The sequence below is a fragment of the Pseudophryne corroboree genome, chromosome 6 (genome assembly GCF_028390025.1).
Source record: "Pseudophryne corroboree isolate aPseCor3 chromosome 6, aPseCor3.hap2, whole genome shotgun sequence".
NCBI classification, from domain to species: Eukaryota; Metazoa; Chordata; class Amphibia; order Anura; family Myobatrachidae; genus Pseudophryne; species Pseudophryne corroboree.
The window spans coordinates 374,859,442-374,876,446 of NC_086449.1; the positions used below are offsets into that span (position 1 = coordinate 374,859,442).

The following is a 17,005-nucleotide window of genomic DNA, read 5'->3' on the forward strand; positions in this document are numbered from 1 at the left end:
GATACGTGGATATCCAAGGCTACGGTGGGTAAGTTTACATACCTTCCTTCCGCAGCCCCCCCAGCTAGGAAGACCTACTCTGCTCCAATTCGGCAGTCCTTTCGGACAGCAAAATTTTGAAATAAAACCAAAGGTTCTTCTATGGCCTTCAAAAGCAATAGAGGTAAACCCAGAAAACAAGCAACTGCAGGTTCATAGGAATAGAACTCATGTTCTGTTTCCAAAAAGCCTTCAGCTTGACGGTGGACCGCACTTCCTGGAAGACAGGCAGGTGGGAGCATGATTAATAGATTTCAGTCACATATGGGCGACATCATGCCAGGATCCCTGGGTCAAGGAGCTCATCGTCCAGGGGTACAGACTGGGGTTTCAGGAACTCCCACCTCACAGATTCTTCAAATCAGGCTTACCAGCTTCTCAGGAGGCAAGTATAATTTTACAAGATGCAATTCAGAAACTGGTACAGACTCAGGTCATTGTTCCAGTTCCACCTCAACTACAGAACAAAGGTTTTTATTCCAACCTGTTTGCGTTACCGAAACCGGACGATTCGGTAAGACCAATTTTAAACCTCAAGTTGCTGATCCCGTATTTACGGTTGTGTTCAAATTAAGATGGAGTCTCTGAGAGCGCTGAATTCAGGTCTGGAGGAAGGGGGATTCCTGGTGTCTCTGGATATCAAGGATGCGTACCTTCATATCCCAATCTGGCCGCCTCATCAGGCTTATCGAAGGTTTGCATTACAGGACTGTCACTACCAGTTCCAGGCCCTGCCATTTGGCCTCTCCACAGCACCGAGGGTGTTCACCAAGGTCATGGCAGAGATGATGTTTCTCCTCCGTAAACAGGGAGTAAACATAATCCCGTACCTGGACGATCTGTTGATTAAAAGCACCATCCAGGGAGCGGTTGTTGGACAACATCGCCTTCTCAATTCGACTACTCCGGGATCACGGGTGGATTCTGAACCTAGCAAAATCTCACCTGGAACCAACACGGGGTCTTCCGTTCCTGGGGATGAAAGGAAGGTTTCACGCAAGGCCCTTCCAGCTGGATCTATTGGACAAATGGTCCGGATCACATCTTCACATGCACCAGAGGATACATCTGTCGCCAAGAGCCAGGATTTCTCTTCTGTGGTGGCTTCAGTCTTCTCACCTGACAGAGGGCCGAAGGTTTGGGATTCAAAATTGGATTCTGCTAACCACAGACGCAAGCCTCAGAGGTTGGGGAGCAGTTACCCAGGGGGAACACTTCCAAGGAAAATGGTCAACTCAGGAAACCATTCTTCTAATCAACATTCTGGAACTAAGGGCCATATACAATGCCCTTCTACAGACATCACATCTTCTTCAAGATCAGGCCATCCAGGTTCAGTCTGACAATGTGACGGCGGTAACATACATAAACTGACAGTGCGGATTGAAGAGCAGAGCTGCAATGTCAGAGGTGACAAGGATTCTCCTCTGGGCAGAAAGACACGCTGTGGCTTTGTCCGCAATCTTCATTCTGAGAGTAGACAACTGGGAAGCAGACTTCCTCAGCAGACACGACCTCCTCCCAGGAGAGTGGGGCCTTCACCCGGAAGTGTCCGGGTGCTTGACACGTCAGTGGGGAATTCCACAGATCGACATGATGGCCCCTCGTCTCAACAAGAAGCTCACGTGGTATTGTTCCAGGTCGAGAGACCCACAGGCAGTGGCGGTGGACGGTCTGATGACTCCATGGTGTGTGTTTCCACCACTTCCATTGATCCCAAGAATTCTCAAAAGAATAAAAAGGTAAAAGGTTCAAGCAATTCTCATTGCTCCGGATTGGCCAAGAAGGGCTTGGTACGCGGATCTACTGGAAATGCTCCTGGAGGATCCGTGGCCTTTACCTCTTCGATAGGATCTTCTGCAACAGGGGCCGTTTGTCTATCAAGACTTACCGCGGCTACGTTTGACGGCATGGAGGTTGAGCGTCAAATTCTAGCTTGGAAAGGCATTCCGGATGGTAATTCCTACCTTGATCCAAGCCAGAAAGGGGGTAACGTCTAAACATTACCACCGTATTTGGAGAAAATACATCTCTTGGTGTGAAAACAGGAAATTTCCTGCAGTGGAGTTTCAACTGCAACGTTTTCTGCTTTTTCTGCAGTCAGGTGTGGATGTGGGCCTACGCCTGGGCTCCATGAAAGTCCATATTTCGGCCTTATCCAATTTCTTCCAGAAACAGTTGGCTTCCCTCCCTGAGGTTCAGACATTCTTGAAAGGTGTTCTGCACATCCAACCGCCCTTTGTGCCTCCCATGGCACCTTGGGATCTCAATGTGGTGTTGCAGTTTCTACAATCTGAATGGTTTGAGCCTTTACAGGAGGTTGATGTAAAGACCATCACACGGGTGGCCTTGGCTTCTGCGAGACATGTGTCGAAATTGGGGGTGTTGTCTTAAAAGTGCCCCTATTTGATTTTTCATGAAGATAGAGCTGGACTCAGAACTCATCAGCAATTTCTTCCAAAGGTGGTGTCTGCATTTCATATCAACCAACCTATTGTGGTCCCGGTGGTTACCGAAACCTCTACTACAAAGTCCCTGGATGTTGTGAGGGCTTTGATAATTTGTGAAGCGGACAGCGCGTCACAGAAAATCGGACTCACTGTTTGTGCTCCATGATCCCAATAAAATTGAGTATCCTGCTTCAAAGCAGTCTATTGCTCGCTGGATCAGGCTTACTATCCAGCATGCTTACTCCTATGGAAGGTTTGCTGGTTCCTAAATCTGTACAGGCACACTCTACTAGGTTGGTGGTTTCTTCTTGGGCGGCTGCCCGGTGTGTCTCGGCTTTACAGCTCTGCCGAGCGGCTTCTTGGTCAGGTTTGAACATGTTTGCTAAGTTCTACCAAGTTCGATAATTTGGCCTCTAAGGACCTTCAGTTTGGTCAATCAGTTCTGCAGGAACCTCATCACTCTCCCACCCGGTTTGGGAGCTTTGGTACGTCCCCATGGTACTAAATGGAGCCCAGTATCCTCTAGGACATGAAAGAAAAAAGGATTTTAATTACCTACCGGTAAATCCTTTTCTCGTAGTCCGTAGAGAATACTGGGCACCCGCCCAGTGCTTCGTGTGTTCCTGCACTGTTACTTGGTTAAGTATTGTAGTTGGTTCAGCTGTTGCTGTTCCTCGTCAAGTTTGGTTAGCATGGCTTTCCTCTTGTTTCTGTGTGCTGGTTCGAATCTCACCACTGTCCTTCTCTCAAGGTATGTCCGTCTCCTCGGGCACAGTTTCTAGACTGAGTCTGGTAAATGGGGCATAGAGGGAGGAGCCAGCGCACACTATTGATTTCTTAAAGTGCCCAAGGCTCCTAGTGGTCCCGTCTATACCCCATGGTACTAAATGGACTCCAGTATCGTCTACGGACTACGAGAAAAGGATTTACCAGTAGGTAATTTAACATCCTATTTTTTTTCCTTGAGTAGTAAGTGGCAGATATATACACATGACTTCCAATACAGACAAACTTGGGGCTCTGTTAGACTATCACAGTTGTGTAAACAGGAGGCTAGTCTCCTCTGTTCTGGGCTGAGACACATGCATGTGTTAAATCACTCTCTCTTGCTGTATATCAAGCATGCATACATGTTGCCAAAAACACATTGAAATTTACAGTTTTGGGTATTTTGATCTTTCTATGTTTGTGTTAAACTCATTATGGTGATTGGTTAGCCCTGCTGACGTTATAGTTAGTCACTGCAGGGATCAATTACCCGCGTCTAATTACATTCCCCTCTGTGTATCCTGATTATTTTACAGGACAAAAAGCAATACCTTAATACACTTAAATTCGAGCCGCTGCGGCCGCTGTAATTAATCCTTACCCTACGTACTTTTTACCTAGTTAGCGTACAAGAGCCCGTACCGTGTACGCACTTTGCGTACACACGCCGACACGGACGTACAAAGTACACGCAGTGCATACACACACACGCTGTTAGCTCAATGCAGATACATGTGTGATAGAAATATACCTTAAACCTTTAGCAGGAAATGGGACACGACACCAATTGTATTTCAAAAACTATGTTGGGGTCCAACCCACCAACGGTTATTTTACTTAGCAGGGGGTTACAATAATAACACAATACAATAAGAGAAAAAAGGGCTACAGTCAATGGTACATAACGTTTGTTCGCCTGCGCTTCCCGGTCCGGTCCTCAGTCATCAAGGTAGATGACCTTCAGAGATTGTGTGTAACCGGGCCTGCAGCTGGCTTTTTATACATTTGTCCAAAACCTAACACAATGGAAACTGTAATCTCTTTGTCTATTGGTCACTGGGATTGTCATTTACAGTACAAGAGATGTCATAGGTTGGTTTGAATAGGTGGGCGTTGTCTGTTCCAGATGTGCTTGCAGTTGGTCTCCACTGGGTTCCCGCCGCATATCAAAGTACAGTAAACACAGTATAATAGTAATATTCTGCTCCTGCACATATCTATTCGCAGGAACGTGCTATCTTCTGCAAACCAACACCGGAATATTGCTCTTAAAATACCCTACAGCTGGATACCAAACACCACCTCCTAACCTAATTCTGTCCCCTCCTATCCTGTAAAGGTGAATCCCTTTGTTATTATACCCTTTAAGCAAGTGTAACTCGTTGGTGTGGTGCATGTAGACTATGTGTACCTTATGCACTATGTGGATTAAATATGTAATGTGTTTTTATGGCTTTTCCATGCGATTACAAATACTACTGTAATTACTCATACCACGCGCTAATACGCAGGACCGCGGGAGCGGTCATGCGCAACTTGCGAACATGTGCACGCACGGCAGAACAAGTACGCGCACGGAGGCAATCTGTGTGTAGTTTGTACGTGACGTGTGTACTGAAATATTTTTGACTTCGACACCTCTTAGTAGGGACAAAAATGCTATTTTTATTTATCAAATAATCATATTACAAATTAAGACCATGTAGTCCACATGCATAATATAAATAAGGTAAATGTCAAAAAATAAAAATGAAAGTTATCTGGCGGAAATATAGTAAAAAAAAATTTGAAGGAAGGAGTGGTTTAAAAAAAAAAAAAGGGAGACAAGTCAGAGTGCATATATTTAGTAAACACACTACCTGTTCAAAATGGGTAGATGCTAGATTTAAGTGGCCTAAAGGACCTATGATGTCAGAGGGAGGAGCCACATCAATAGGGTGAGGAGCTAGGCCAGCGGGATAATTCTTTTACTATCCGCGCCACTAACTATTATCTTTAGTAACCCGGTGACGAGCCACCGAGCCCGAAGCGTGGTGAGCCCGTGAGGGTACATTTCGGGTACCCTGTTCGGGCATGGCTCCTCCCCCTGGTGATGTCAGAGGTCCCTTACCCTACTTGGATTTAGAACCAACCGTTCAAAATGTGCAAATTATCTACTAACTGCACAGAACTAGCAAATGGAGTTAGTAAACCCATCCCAGGAGCCACAGTAAATCCAGAAGGGACATTTTAAGATTTAATAATTAGAGAAATTGTTTGATTTCCCATCAGTTTCATACCCCAGAAAGCGCCAGTTCCTTCCCAGGTATATTGTCTGGGTGAATTTGATTCGGCCAGCTCAAGGAAAGGGAAATTCCAGAAACTGAGAGAGACCAGTCTGGTTAAGATTTAAAAGTTCCTACCAGTCAGGGTGTTGAAGAGCTTGTTCAAACAGTCCACCAGAATTCCCATATTTAGGAGGATAAGATTCACTCAGTGGCAGTCTCTTCATCCTTATTTGAGTGTTTTCCTTAGTTTTCCCAATTGTCTGAGGTTTTGGGGTGCCTTTATATCTACTTACCCTTCCTGAAAGTGACCCAGAACCATGAGCACTTCTTCCTATGTTTTTTTTTTGTTTGTTTTTTGGTGTGGGGGGGATCTTTTTTTACACTGACCTAGACCATTTTATTGCCAATGTCACAGAAAGTAAAAGTCCTTTCTGGCTTCTGCTCCATGGTGTACAAGTGCTTCATCCTCTAGAAGCCATCCCTAGAACTCAGAGGTGAGACCACTATCGTAGTCACCAATCTTCTGCTGACAGGTGTCTTAAGCCATGGGAAAAGTAGTCTGTATAGCGGTCTTGTGCCCTGTACAAGTCAGTCTGTAGTGTGAACCTATCGTCTCCTGTTTAGTTGTTCTCAAACTACTGGATACATGTAAACTTTCAAAATACTGGAGACATGCAAAATGTTAATTCTGTTCCCTGGAGATGGCCCTACCAAAGGTATTCTGTAGCCTCCATGCGATTATAGATATCGTTCTGATACTACTCGTTAAAACAATGTGTAGTCTAATGCAGTGGCTCACAAACTCTGTCCTCAAGGAACCCCAACAGTTCATGTTTTCCAGGTCTCCCCACAGAATCACAAGTTAAATAATTAGCTCCACCTGTGGATTTTTTAAAATGTGTTGGTGAGTAATGAATACACCTGAGCAACTGCTATATGACCTGGAAAACATGAACTATTGGGGGTCATTGAGGACCGAGTTTGGGACAGGTTGGTCTAATGTGTACCCAGCTTTAGAAAACAATTGTAATCCATCAAGGGTCAGCTCCAGCCTTTATATCCTCCTTCAAAGGAAACGGACCTCCATTTCGGAGATTCAAACCATTATCCATGGAGTTGTCCATATTCAACCTGCCCCACTTGGGACTTCAATTTGGCCTTGGAGTCCCTAGTGAAAGAGTCCTTTTGAGTGGAGCCATGCTGCCTTACATAGAAGGTTGTGTTCAGCTTCAGGTAAACGTGTATCAGATTTGGCAGCTGTATTATTGTTGATTTTTCGTTCCCAACGGAGATGCCCTTAGAACCCAGCCATTCTTTCAGGCAAAAGTTGTTTCAAAGTTGCGTTTAAATCAGGAACTTGTCCTGTACCATAAGTTGAATAGATGGTCTCCTTACTCTGTATGTTGCTCATAGGTTTGGTTGGCAAGCAATTAAACAATTGGTAGTAAAATACCTTAACGCTACTGTTGGGCAGACTTATGTCCCTGCTGAGAACCCTATGCCGGAGAACAGACAGGCTCTACTACTTGTGCAGTGAATGCTCCCTAGGGTATGCGGCTTTGGCTAAACAACTGTGCAAGATGGCAAGCAGTTTGTCTGTGCACACATTTATACAGGGTCAGCACTTTTTTGTTTTTAGAGATGTCAGTTTTGGGAATCCAATATTATGCGTACCATTACAGACATTCTGCTTAGGCTTTCTTAGGGAAATCACAAAATTAATAGTTTCTCCCAGATAGGCTATAAGAGAGATCAGGATTGTTATATATACTCACTATAAAATCTGTTTCTCGTAATCCATCTAGTGGGCTCTGTGTTCTCTCCCTTACTGTTCTTTTGTGGCGTGTTCCCCTTGTTTCTGTTTTCTTCAATGTGCATGTGCTGTTGTCTCCATTAGGGCTTTATTAGTGTAAAACAGTAGCGTTATACTGGATGTAGGAGGAGCATATAGAGAAGGGAGCATCAGTACTGCTAATTGAGTAATTAGGTGCTTTACAGTGAATACATAAAAAGCCTGATTTTATGTAAATGGAACTTAAGTACAGGTGCCCATAGAGTACCTATTGTCTAGTTTAGCCATAAATATGTAGGAAAATTAAAAGATTCCAAAATAACCTAAACAGCTGTTCAGGCGTTTACTTCACCTTCAATAGGCTTGTAGCTTGCTTGCTCCGTGTTGCTGTGCTAAAGCATAGTACTATTATGGTTAATGGTGAAGAGTTATTCTTAAATTATAATGTGCTTTTTGTTTTAAGAGGACATTGTCTGTAGAATGTTAGAAGCGGCAAACGTATCTTTTATACAATTTATAAAGGGATTTTCTATGGCAAATTGCTTAGCGATGGCAAACTAAAAATGTTTTGTTATAGTGCATCATTTTGTCTCAAGTACTGGATCAGCTCTGCTAATGATTATTCCTTCTCTGCCTATCAACCCACACTAAATATAGTTCTCAAAGCAGATCAGTGCACAGCACTCTTCTGCCTGTGGGTAATGCTACTGATAAAATGTAAAGAAGGGCTGAAATATAGCAGTGGGAATATATAGATAAAGCACTGAATTGTGGTCTACATTAAATCGACTGAAACAATGTGACTTCATAAGTGACAACAAATCATAAAAGTGTCAAATTATAATAGAACTAAACAAATAATAATGGCATTTGTAAAATGTATATATAAAACATTTTAAAGTTGCGTAGACAACGATACTGGTAAGATATATTAAAGTGACAAGACCCAGAGAGTATGTCCACTGTTGATGATACTTATTGAAGTGGTTCTCAGGTGTGGTAAACCACACAGGAAATCTAAAAAACAGTGGTATGTGAGATGGCAATTAGGACGGATATTCACGTGTAAAAGATTTACCAGCATGTATCAAAGGGGCTATTACCAGTCCTGTGTAGGGTGATGGTGTCCCATAAGCAAAGTCCTTCACATTGGCAGCGGTTTCTGTATCTTTTGGCACTTGACTGGAAGTTGTGCCAGTTTGGCTAGTGGATATGGTCCAATGACCGTTCTATTTCCAGTGTGCTCAGAACTCTGCTCAGAACTCGAACGCGTTTCACTTTAGCAAACTTACAACTTTATTAGAGAGATGCTGAATATCTCCAAAAAGGCTGTTTGTATACCTGATCTCTCATAAGTTTAAGCATGTTCACCAGAATACAATTAGGGAATCGTGTAGTCGCATCACTGCAGATCAATATTAAAGATGTAAATAAGAGACATTTCTTTCTCTGACCTAGGCTGTGTACACACGGCGCGATGCACGGCACAGCCCGACATTGACTAGTCTGGCCACGCTGATATAGTCAATGTTGGGCTGCCTGCACAGTCTATTTTTCCTTGCGATGCCAGGACCGCGCATCGGCATCGCAATGACTATACACATGGTGCGATATGTACTATATTTTCTTACGATTTTGACTATATAGTCAAAATCAAAAGAAATCTCGCACCGTGTGTACACAGCTTTACAATCCTTAGTTTGTTTTTTCCAAAATATTGTTATAACAAGGTACAGTAAGCCCAATACTTGATTCTAAATAAAAACAAGCTGGACCGTGATGTAAAGCTATTCTATACATTGGGGTATTTACCATTTCTCTAACGTCTTAGTGGATGCTGGGGACTCCGTAAGGACCATGGGAATAGACGGGCTCCGCAGGAGACTGGGCACTCTAAAGAAAGATTTAGTACTACCTGGTGTGCACTGGCTCCTCCCTCTATGCCCCTCCTCCAGTTAGAATCTGTGCCCGGCCAGAGCTGGGTGCTTTTAGTGGGCTCTCCTGAGCTTGCTAAGAAGAAAGTATTTTAGTTTAGGTTTTTTTTATTTTCAGAGAGCTTCTGCTGGCAACAGACTTTCTGCTACGTGGGACTGAGGGGAGAGAAGCAAACCTACTAACTGCGGCTAGGTTGCGCTTCTTAGGCTACTGGACACCATTAGCTCCAGAGGGATCGAACACAGGTACCTAACCTTGATCGTCCGTTCCCGGAGCCGCGCCGCCGTCCCCCTCGCAGAGCCAGAAGTACAGAAGCAGCAGAAGCATGAAGACATCAAAATCGGCGGCAGAAGACTCCTGTCTTCACTTAAGGTAGCGCACAGCACTGCAGCTGTGCGCCATTGCTCCCGCAGCACTCCCGCACACTCCGGTCACTGTAGGGTGCAGGGCGCAGGGGGGGGGGCGCCCTGGGCAGCAATTAAGGTACCTTTTGGCAAAATAACACACATATCCAGTCAGGCACTGGATATATGTTCGAGCCCCCGCCAGTTTTTACACACAGAAGCGGGACAGAAGCCCGCCGCTGAGGGGGCGGGGCCTTCTTCCTCAGCACACCAGCTCCATTTTCTCTTCACAGCTCCGCTGGAAAGACGCTCCCCAGGCTCTCCCCTGCAGTATCCAGGTGCAAAAAGGGTAAAAAGAGAGGGGGGGCACATAAATTTAGGCGCAAAACGATCACAAACAGCAGCTACTGGGTAATCACTAAGGTACAGTGTAATCCCTGGGTTATATAGCGCTGGGGTGTGTGCTGGCATACTCTCTCTCTGTCTCCCCAAAAGCCTTTGTGGGGTCCTGTCCTCAGTCAGAGCATTCCCTGTGTGTGTGCGGTGTGTCGGTACGTCAGTGTCGACATGTTTGATGAGGAAGGATATGTGGAGGCAGAACAAGTGCAGGTGAATGAGGTGTCGCCGCCGACGGTGCCGACACCTGATTGGATGGATATGTGGAAGGTGTTAAATGATCATGTAAGCTCCTTGCATAACAAATGCAGAGGCCGTCAGGGCCCACTATCCCAGATGGTTGACACAGATGCCGACACGGAGTCTGACTCCAGTGTCGATGACGATGATGCAAAGTTGCAGCCTAAAATGACTAAAGCCATCCCCTACATGATTATAGCAATGAAGGAATTGCACATATCAGAGGAAAACCCTGTCCCTGACAAGAGGGTTTATATGTATGGGGAGAAAATGCAAGAAGTGACTTTTCCCCCTTCACATGAATTAAATGAATTATGTGTAAAAGCGTGGGATTCCCCTGATAGGAAAGTAGTAATTTCCAAGAGATTACTGATGGCGTATCCTTTCCCGCCAACGGACAGGTTACGCTGGGAATCCTCCCCGAGGGTAGACAAGGCGTTGACACGCTTATCTAAGAGGGTGGCCTTGCCGTCTCAGGATACGGCCGCCCTAAAGGATCCTGCGGATAGAAAGCAGGAAGCTATCCTGAAGTCTGTTTATACACATTCTGATACTCTACTGACGCCAGCAATTGCTTCGGCCTGGATGTGTAGTGCTGTAGCAGCTTGGACTGATAATCTCTCGGAGGAGATAGATACCCTGGACAGGGACACTGTTCTACTGACCCTGGGACATATCAAGGACGCTGTCCTATATATGCGTGATGCCCAGAGGGACATTTGCCTGCTGGGCTCTAGAATAAACGCAATGTCCATTTCTGCCAGAAGGGTCTTATGGACTCGGCAATGGACAGGGGATGCCGACTCTAAAAAACACATGGAGGTTTTGCCTTATAAGGGTGAGGAATTATTTGGGGACGGTCTCTCGGACCTAGTTTCCACTGCTACGACAGGGAAGTCAAATTTCTTGCCTTATGTTCCCTCACAGCCGAAGAAAGCACCATATTACCAAATGCAGTCCTTTAGTTCGCAAAAGAGCAAGAAAGTCAGAACGGCATCTTTTCTTGCCAGAGGCAGGGGTAGAGGAAAAAAGCTGCACCATGTAGCTAGTTCCCAGGAACAAAAGTCCTCCCCGGCTTCCACTAAATCCACCGCATGACGCTGGGGCTCCACAGGCGGAGCCAGAAGCGGTGGGGGCGCGTCTCCGAAATTTCAGCCACCAGTGGGTTCGCTCACAGGTGGATCCTTGGGCTATACAAATTGTGTCTCAGGGATACAAGCTGGAGTTCGAAGTGACGCTTCCTCACCGTTACCTAAAATCGGCCTTGCCAGCTTCCCCCATGGAAAGGGAGGTAGTGCTGGCGGCAATTCACAAGCTATACCTCCAGCAGGTGGTAGTAAAGGTTCCCCTCCTTCAACAGGGAAGGGGTTACTATTCCACTATGTTTGTGGTACCGAAACCGGACGGTTCGGTCAGGCCCATCTTGAATTTAAAATCCCTGAATATTTATCTGAGGAAATTCAAGTTAAAAATGGAATCGCTCAGAGCGGTCATTGCAAGTCTGGAAGAGGGGGATTTCATGGTGTCTCTGGACATCAAGGATGCTTACTTGCATGTCCCCATTTATCCGCCTCATCAAGAGTACCTCAGGTTTGTGGTACAGGACTGTCATTACCAATTCCAGACGCTGCCGTTTGGCCTGTCCACGGCACCGAGAATATTTACCAAGGTGATGGCGGAGATGATGGTGCTCCTTCGGAAGCAAGGAGTTACAATTATCCCATACTTGGACGATCTCCTCATAAAGGTGAGGTCCAGGGAGCAATTACTGATCAGCGTAGCACACTCTCAGGAAGTGTTGCGGCAGCACGGCTGGATTCTGAATATTCCAAAGTCGCAGCTGATCCCTACGAAGCGTCTGCCCTTCCTGGGCATGATTCTGGATACAGGCCAGAAGAAGGTATTTCTCCCGGAGGAGAAGGCTCAGGAGCTCGTGACTCTGGTCAGGGACCTCCTGAAACCAAAACAGGTGTCTGTGCATCACTGCACGCAAGTCCTGGGAAAGATGGTGGCGTCATACGAAGCCATTCCCTTCGGCAGGTTCCATGCCAGGATTTTTCAGTGGGATCTGTTGGACAAGTGGTCCGGATCGCATCTTCAGATGCATCGGCTGATCACCCTGGCCCCCAGGGCCAGGGTGTCTCTTCTGTGGTGGCTGCAGAGGGCTCACCTCCTCGAGGGCCGCAGGTTCGGCATACAGGACTGGGTCCTGGTGACCATGGATGCAAGCCTCGAGGTTGGGGGGGAAGAAACTTCCAAGGGCTGTGGTCAAGTCAGGAGACTTGTCTGCACATAAATATCCTAGAACTAAGGGCCATATACAACGCCCTAAGCCAAGCGGACCCTCTGTTTCGAGACCAACCAGTGCTGATTCAGTCAGACAACATCACTGCAGTGTCCCATGTCAACCGACAGGGCGGCACAAGAAGCAGGGTGGCGATGGCAGAAGCCACCAGGATTCTTCGTTGGGTGGAGAATCACGCGCAGGCACTGTCAGCAGTGTTCATTCCGGGGTTCGACAACTGGGAAGCAGACTTCCTCAGCAGACACGACCTCCACCCGGGAGAGTGGGGACTTCATCAAGAAGTCTTCACGCTGATTGCAAATCGATGGGAACTCCCACAGGTGGACATGATGGCGTCACGCCTCAACAAAAAGCTAAACGGGTATTGCGCCAGGTCAAGGGACCCTCAGGCGATAGCTGTGGACGCACTAGTAACACCATGGGTGTTCCAGTCTGTCTATGTGTTTCCTCCTCTTCCTCTCATACCCAAGGTGCTGAGAATTGTAAGAAAAAGAGGAGTGAGAACAATATTCATTGTTCCGGATTGGCCAAGAAGGACTTGGTACCCGGAACTGCAAGAAATGCTCACAGAGGACCCATGGCCTCTGCCTCTCAGACAGGACCTGTTACAACAAGGGCCCTGTCTGTTCCAAGACTTACCGCGGCTGCATTTGACGGCATGGCGGTTGAACGCCGGATCCTAGCGGAAAAGGGCATTCCGGATGAAGTTATTCCTACGCTGATAAAGGCTAGGAAAGACGTGACAGCAAAACATTATCACCGTATATGGCGAAAATATGTTGCTTTGTGTGAGGCCAGGAAGGCCCCTACAGAGGAATTCCAGCTTGGTCGATTCCTGCACTTCCTACAGTCAGGAGTGACTATGGGCCTAAAATTAGGGTCCATAAAGGTCCAGATTTCGGCCCTATCCATTTTCTTTCAAAAGGAACTGGCTTCACTACCTGAGGTTCAGACGTTTGTTAAGGGAGTGCTGCATATTCAGCCCCCTTTTGTGCCACCAGTGGCACCTTGGGATCTTAACGTGGTCTTGGGGTTCCTGAAATCCCACTGGTTTGAGCCACTTAAGACCGTGGAGCTAAAGTATCTCACATGGAAAGTGGTCATGCTGTTGGCCTTAGCGTCGGCTAGGCGTGTGTCAGAATTGGCGGCTTTGTCATGTAAAAGCCCCTATCTGGTTTTCATATGGACAGGGCAGAATTGCGGACTCGTCCGCAATTTCTACCAAAGGTTGTGTCTTCGTTTCATTTGAACCAACCTATTGTGGTGCCTGCGGCTACTCGTGACTTGGAGGATTCCAAGTTGCTGGACGTGGTCCGGGCTTTGAAGATTTATGTTAACAAAACGGCTGGAGTCAGGAAGACTGACTCGCTGTTTATCCTGTATGCATCCAACAAGCTGGGTGCTCCTGCTTCAAAGCAAACTATTGCGCGCTGGATCTGTAACACGATTCAGCAGGCTCATTCTGCGGCAGGATTGCCGCATCCAAAATCAGCGAAAGCCCACTCCACAAGGAAGGTGGGCTCTTCTTGGGCGGCTGCCCGAGGGGTCTCGGCATTACAGCTTTGCCGAGCTGCTACTTGGTCGGGTTCAAACACTTTTGCAAAATTCTACAAGTTTGATACCCTGGCTGAGGAGGACCTTGTGTTTGCCCATTCGGTGCTGCAGAGTCATCCGCACTCTCCCGCCCGTTTGGAGGCTTTGGTATAATCCCCATGGTCCTTACGGATTCCCCAGCATCCACTAGGACGTTAGAGAAAATAAGATTTTACTCACCGGTAAATCTTTTTCTCGTAGTCCGTAGTGGATGCTGGGCGCCCGTCCCCAGTGCGGACTTTCTGCAATACGTGTATATAGTTATTGCTTAATAAAGGGTTATGTTATATTGGCATCCTTTGGTTGATGCTATGTTGTCTGTTCATACTGTTAACTGGGTAAGGTTGTCACAAGTTATACGGTGTGATTGGTGTGGCTGGTATAAGTCTTACCCTGGATTCCAAAATCCTTTCCTTGTAATGTCAGCTCTTCCGGGCACAGTTTCCTTAACTGAGGTCTGGAGGAGGGGCATAGAGGGAGGAGCCAGTGCACACCAGGTAGTACTAAATCTTTCTTTAGAGTGCCCAGTCTCCTGCGGAGCCCGTCTATTCCCATGGTCCTTACGGAGTCCCCAGCATCCACTACGGACTACGAGAAAAAGATTTACCGGTGAGTAAAATCTTATTTTTATACTTACAATAAACTACTTGAAAGGACTTTTGAAAGTGAAAGATACCTTCTTGATTCAATAGATAGATTGGCTGAACTAAGCCAGGGATCAATTCCCTGTGCCACGCTGTTCACTTGAGTAGGTGGCGTCACCAATGCTAGTTAACGTATGTAGCATAGGTAGGAACAAGAGCTGGGCAAGAGTGTGGTCCGATTACATCAAATTCTATTTATTTTTAAGATTTGGACTTGCTATATCTTGTTCAAAACAATATTTTGGAATAAATGAATTTAGGATTATAAATCAGAGAAAGGTTTGCCTCCTTAATTGACATAGTTAACATTCATATGTTGTAACTTGCTGATCAAATTCGCTAATTGTGTACAGGTGAACATGTATCAACTAATTAGATTAGGTATAAAAGCAGCCTTCTTGGACATGTTCATCATACCTCTGATGAATCTAGGCTTACTACAAGGAAATGTGTTAGTCGTGTTTCCAGTGTTTTAGAACACCCATCACTGGACCATATCCATTGTTCCTATTGGTGGTTGCTGTGCCTTTCACAAAGAAGAATACGTGCACGCCACATTCGGTCTCTGAGGCTCCTCCTTTCTGCCCGCAAGATCCTAGATGCCGCCAATACCGAGTGTCTGGATAGTGGAATCTGACCTTGGTCCTTGAGGGAGGAAAGTGACTGTAGAACTATCACTGGGGAGGAGAGTGACCGCAGGAAGCTGCATTATTCCTGCTGTGGAGGAGTAGAGTGACCGCATGGAGCTGCATTACTATCGGTGTGGAGGAGTACAGTGACCATAGGAGAGCTGCACTACTGCCATAGTGGAGGAGTTGCATCACTATGGGTGCGGAGGAAGAGCTGTTGAGTGACTGACTATTTGGTTTCCCACTGTAATAGTTATTAATTGGGGGCACTCTTTGAATTAGGGGCACTTGTGTGTGGCACACTGTGAATTGCGGGCACTCGTTAGTCATTATGAATTGGGGGTATTTGTGTGTGTCACTTTCTAAATTGGCAGTAAGGGGCATGTGGGGAGGTCTGCGGGGCATTAAATGATGGTCTATATAAGTTTTCAGAGTTTTGTTCAGGCATGATGGTCTGGACTTTAAAGATGGCTCCTAAATTTTACAAAAATTTGTCAACGCCTTGAGTTGGTGAAATAGATAGTTACTCAATGTGTGGGGTTTATTTGCTAAGCCTTGGCTTGCATGCAATTTTTTGTCATTAAAAGCATTGCCCTTTTAAATCTCTGGCTGAAACATGTCAGTAAGTGTGATGGTATATTACTATCCTTTTTGATGGGAAACCGAGAAGATGATTATGACTTAGAAATAGCAACAAAATCCCACTCTTAAAAAAAATTCTGGGACCACCTCCCCATATCTGTATCCTAAAAGTCATCCCTTTTGGCAACAGATTATTACTACCTGATTATGCAAGATGAGCTACCCATCTGCCCTAGCTTCTGGCTTTTAAACGTCACCAACATGCCTGTTGATCTTTTCTAAGACTTCTCTTCAGTTCAGTACTGGTCTATTGGAAATCCTTCAGTCACTTTGAAAGAATGGTTTTCCAGATGAGAGCTTTACATGGACATAGATAAACTGATCCTATTCTCAACAGACAAATTCCAGGAACATTGGGGTCTATTCTTAAAGTAGAGAAAAGCCCTGTTTTGTGTTAAACAGGGCTTTTCTTTGCTTTGGGCTATTCACACAGCACCCCCCGCTCTGTGCCTGAATTGCATCACCATATTTTTGTATGGTGAGTGCAATTCATGAAAACGGAAACAACTACTTTCCGCTTATCCATGGAGTTCAGGTTCGCCATCTAAGAATAGCGTAACCTGAACTGCGGTGCTGTAACTGCAGAGAAGCTCAGTGCTTCCCTGCTCACTGTCTGGCACACGTGTTGGCTCCTCCCCCCTGACTTCCCGCTAGCTGACTGCACGCATCGGGGAGGGGACTGCCTGGAGAAGACCTCACCGCTGGATCCCTGGATTTTGCAGCCTACTAGTTTATTTGGTGAAAGGTATTCCATTAGATTCTGTTATGTCAACTGCACTCGCTGTGTGAGGAACTTCCAGTTGCACATTTTTTATTCTTTCATTAATATTGTGATTTCTATATATAAGTAAATTCCAGACTGAGAAATTGTGAAAAACAGTGCGTGGACTACGTGAGAATGTGTGCGTTTATGCAGCTACCACTTTAACAGTTGGTTCTGAAACATACACCTTCTACAGTC

General features: G+C 45.9%; 1 protein-coding gene across 6 annotated transcripts in view; it reads left to right on the forward strand.

The window, feature by feature from the left end:
- NRF1 (nuclear respiratory factor 1) overlaps nt 1-17,005 on the forward strand; it is a 242,709-nt gene that overhangs the window by 169,952 nt on the left and 55,752 nt on the right. Inside the window, exon 11 of one of the 6 annotated variants that reach the window (XM_063926733.1) lies at nt 4,485-4,596. The exons of the other annotated variants lie outside the window; for them this stretch is intronic. Within the exon in view, the coding sequence (XP_063782803.1) occupies nt 4,485-4,594 (110 nt within the window). The 3' untranslated portion in view covers nt 4,595-4,596. The remainder of the gene's footprint in view (nt 1-4,484; nt 4,597-17,005) is intronic. 6 annotated transcript variants of the gene reach the window in all.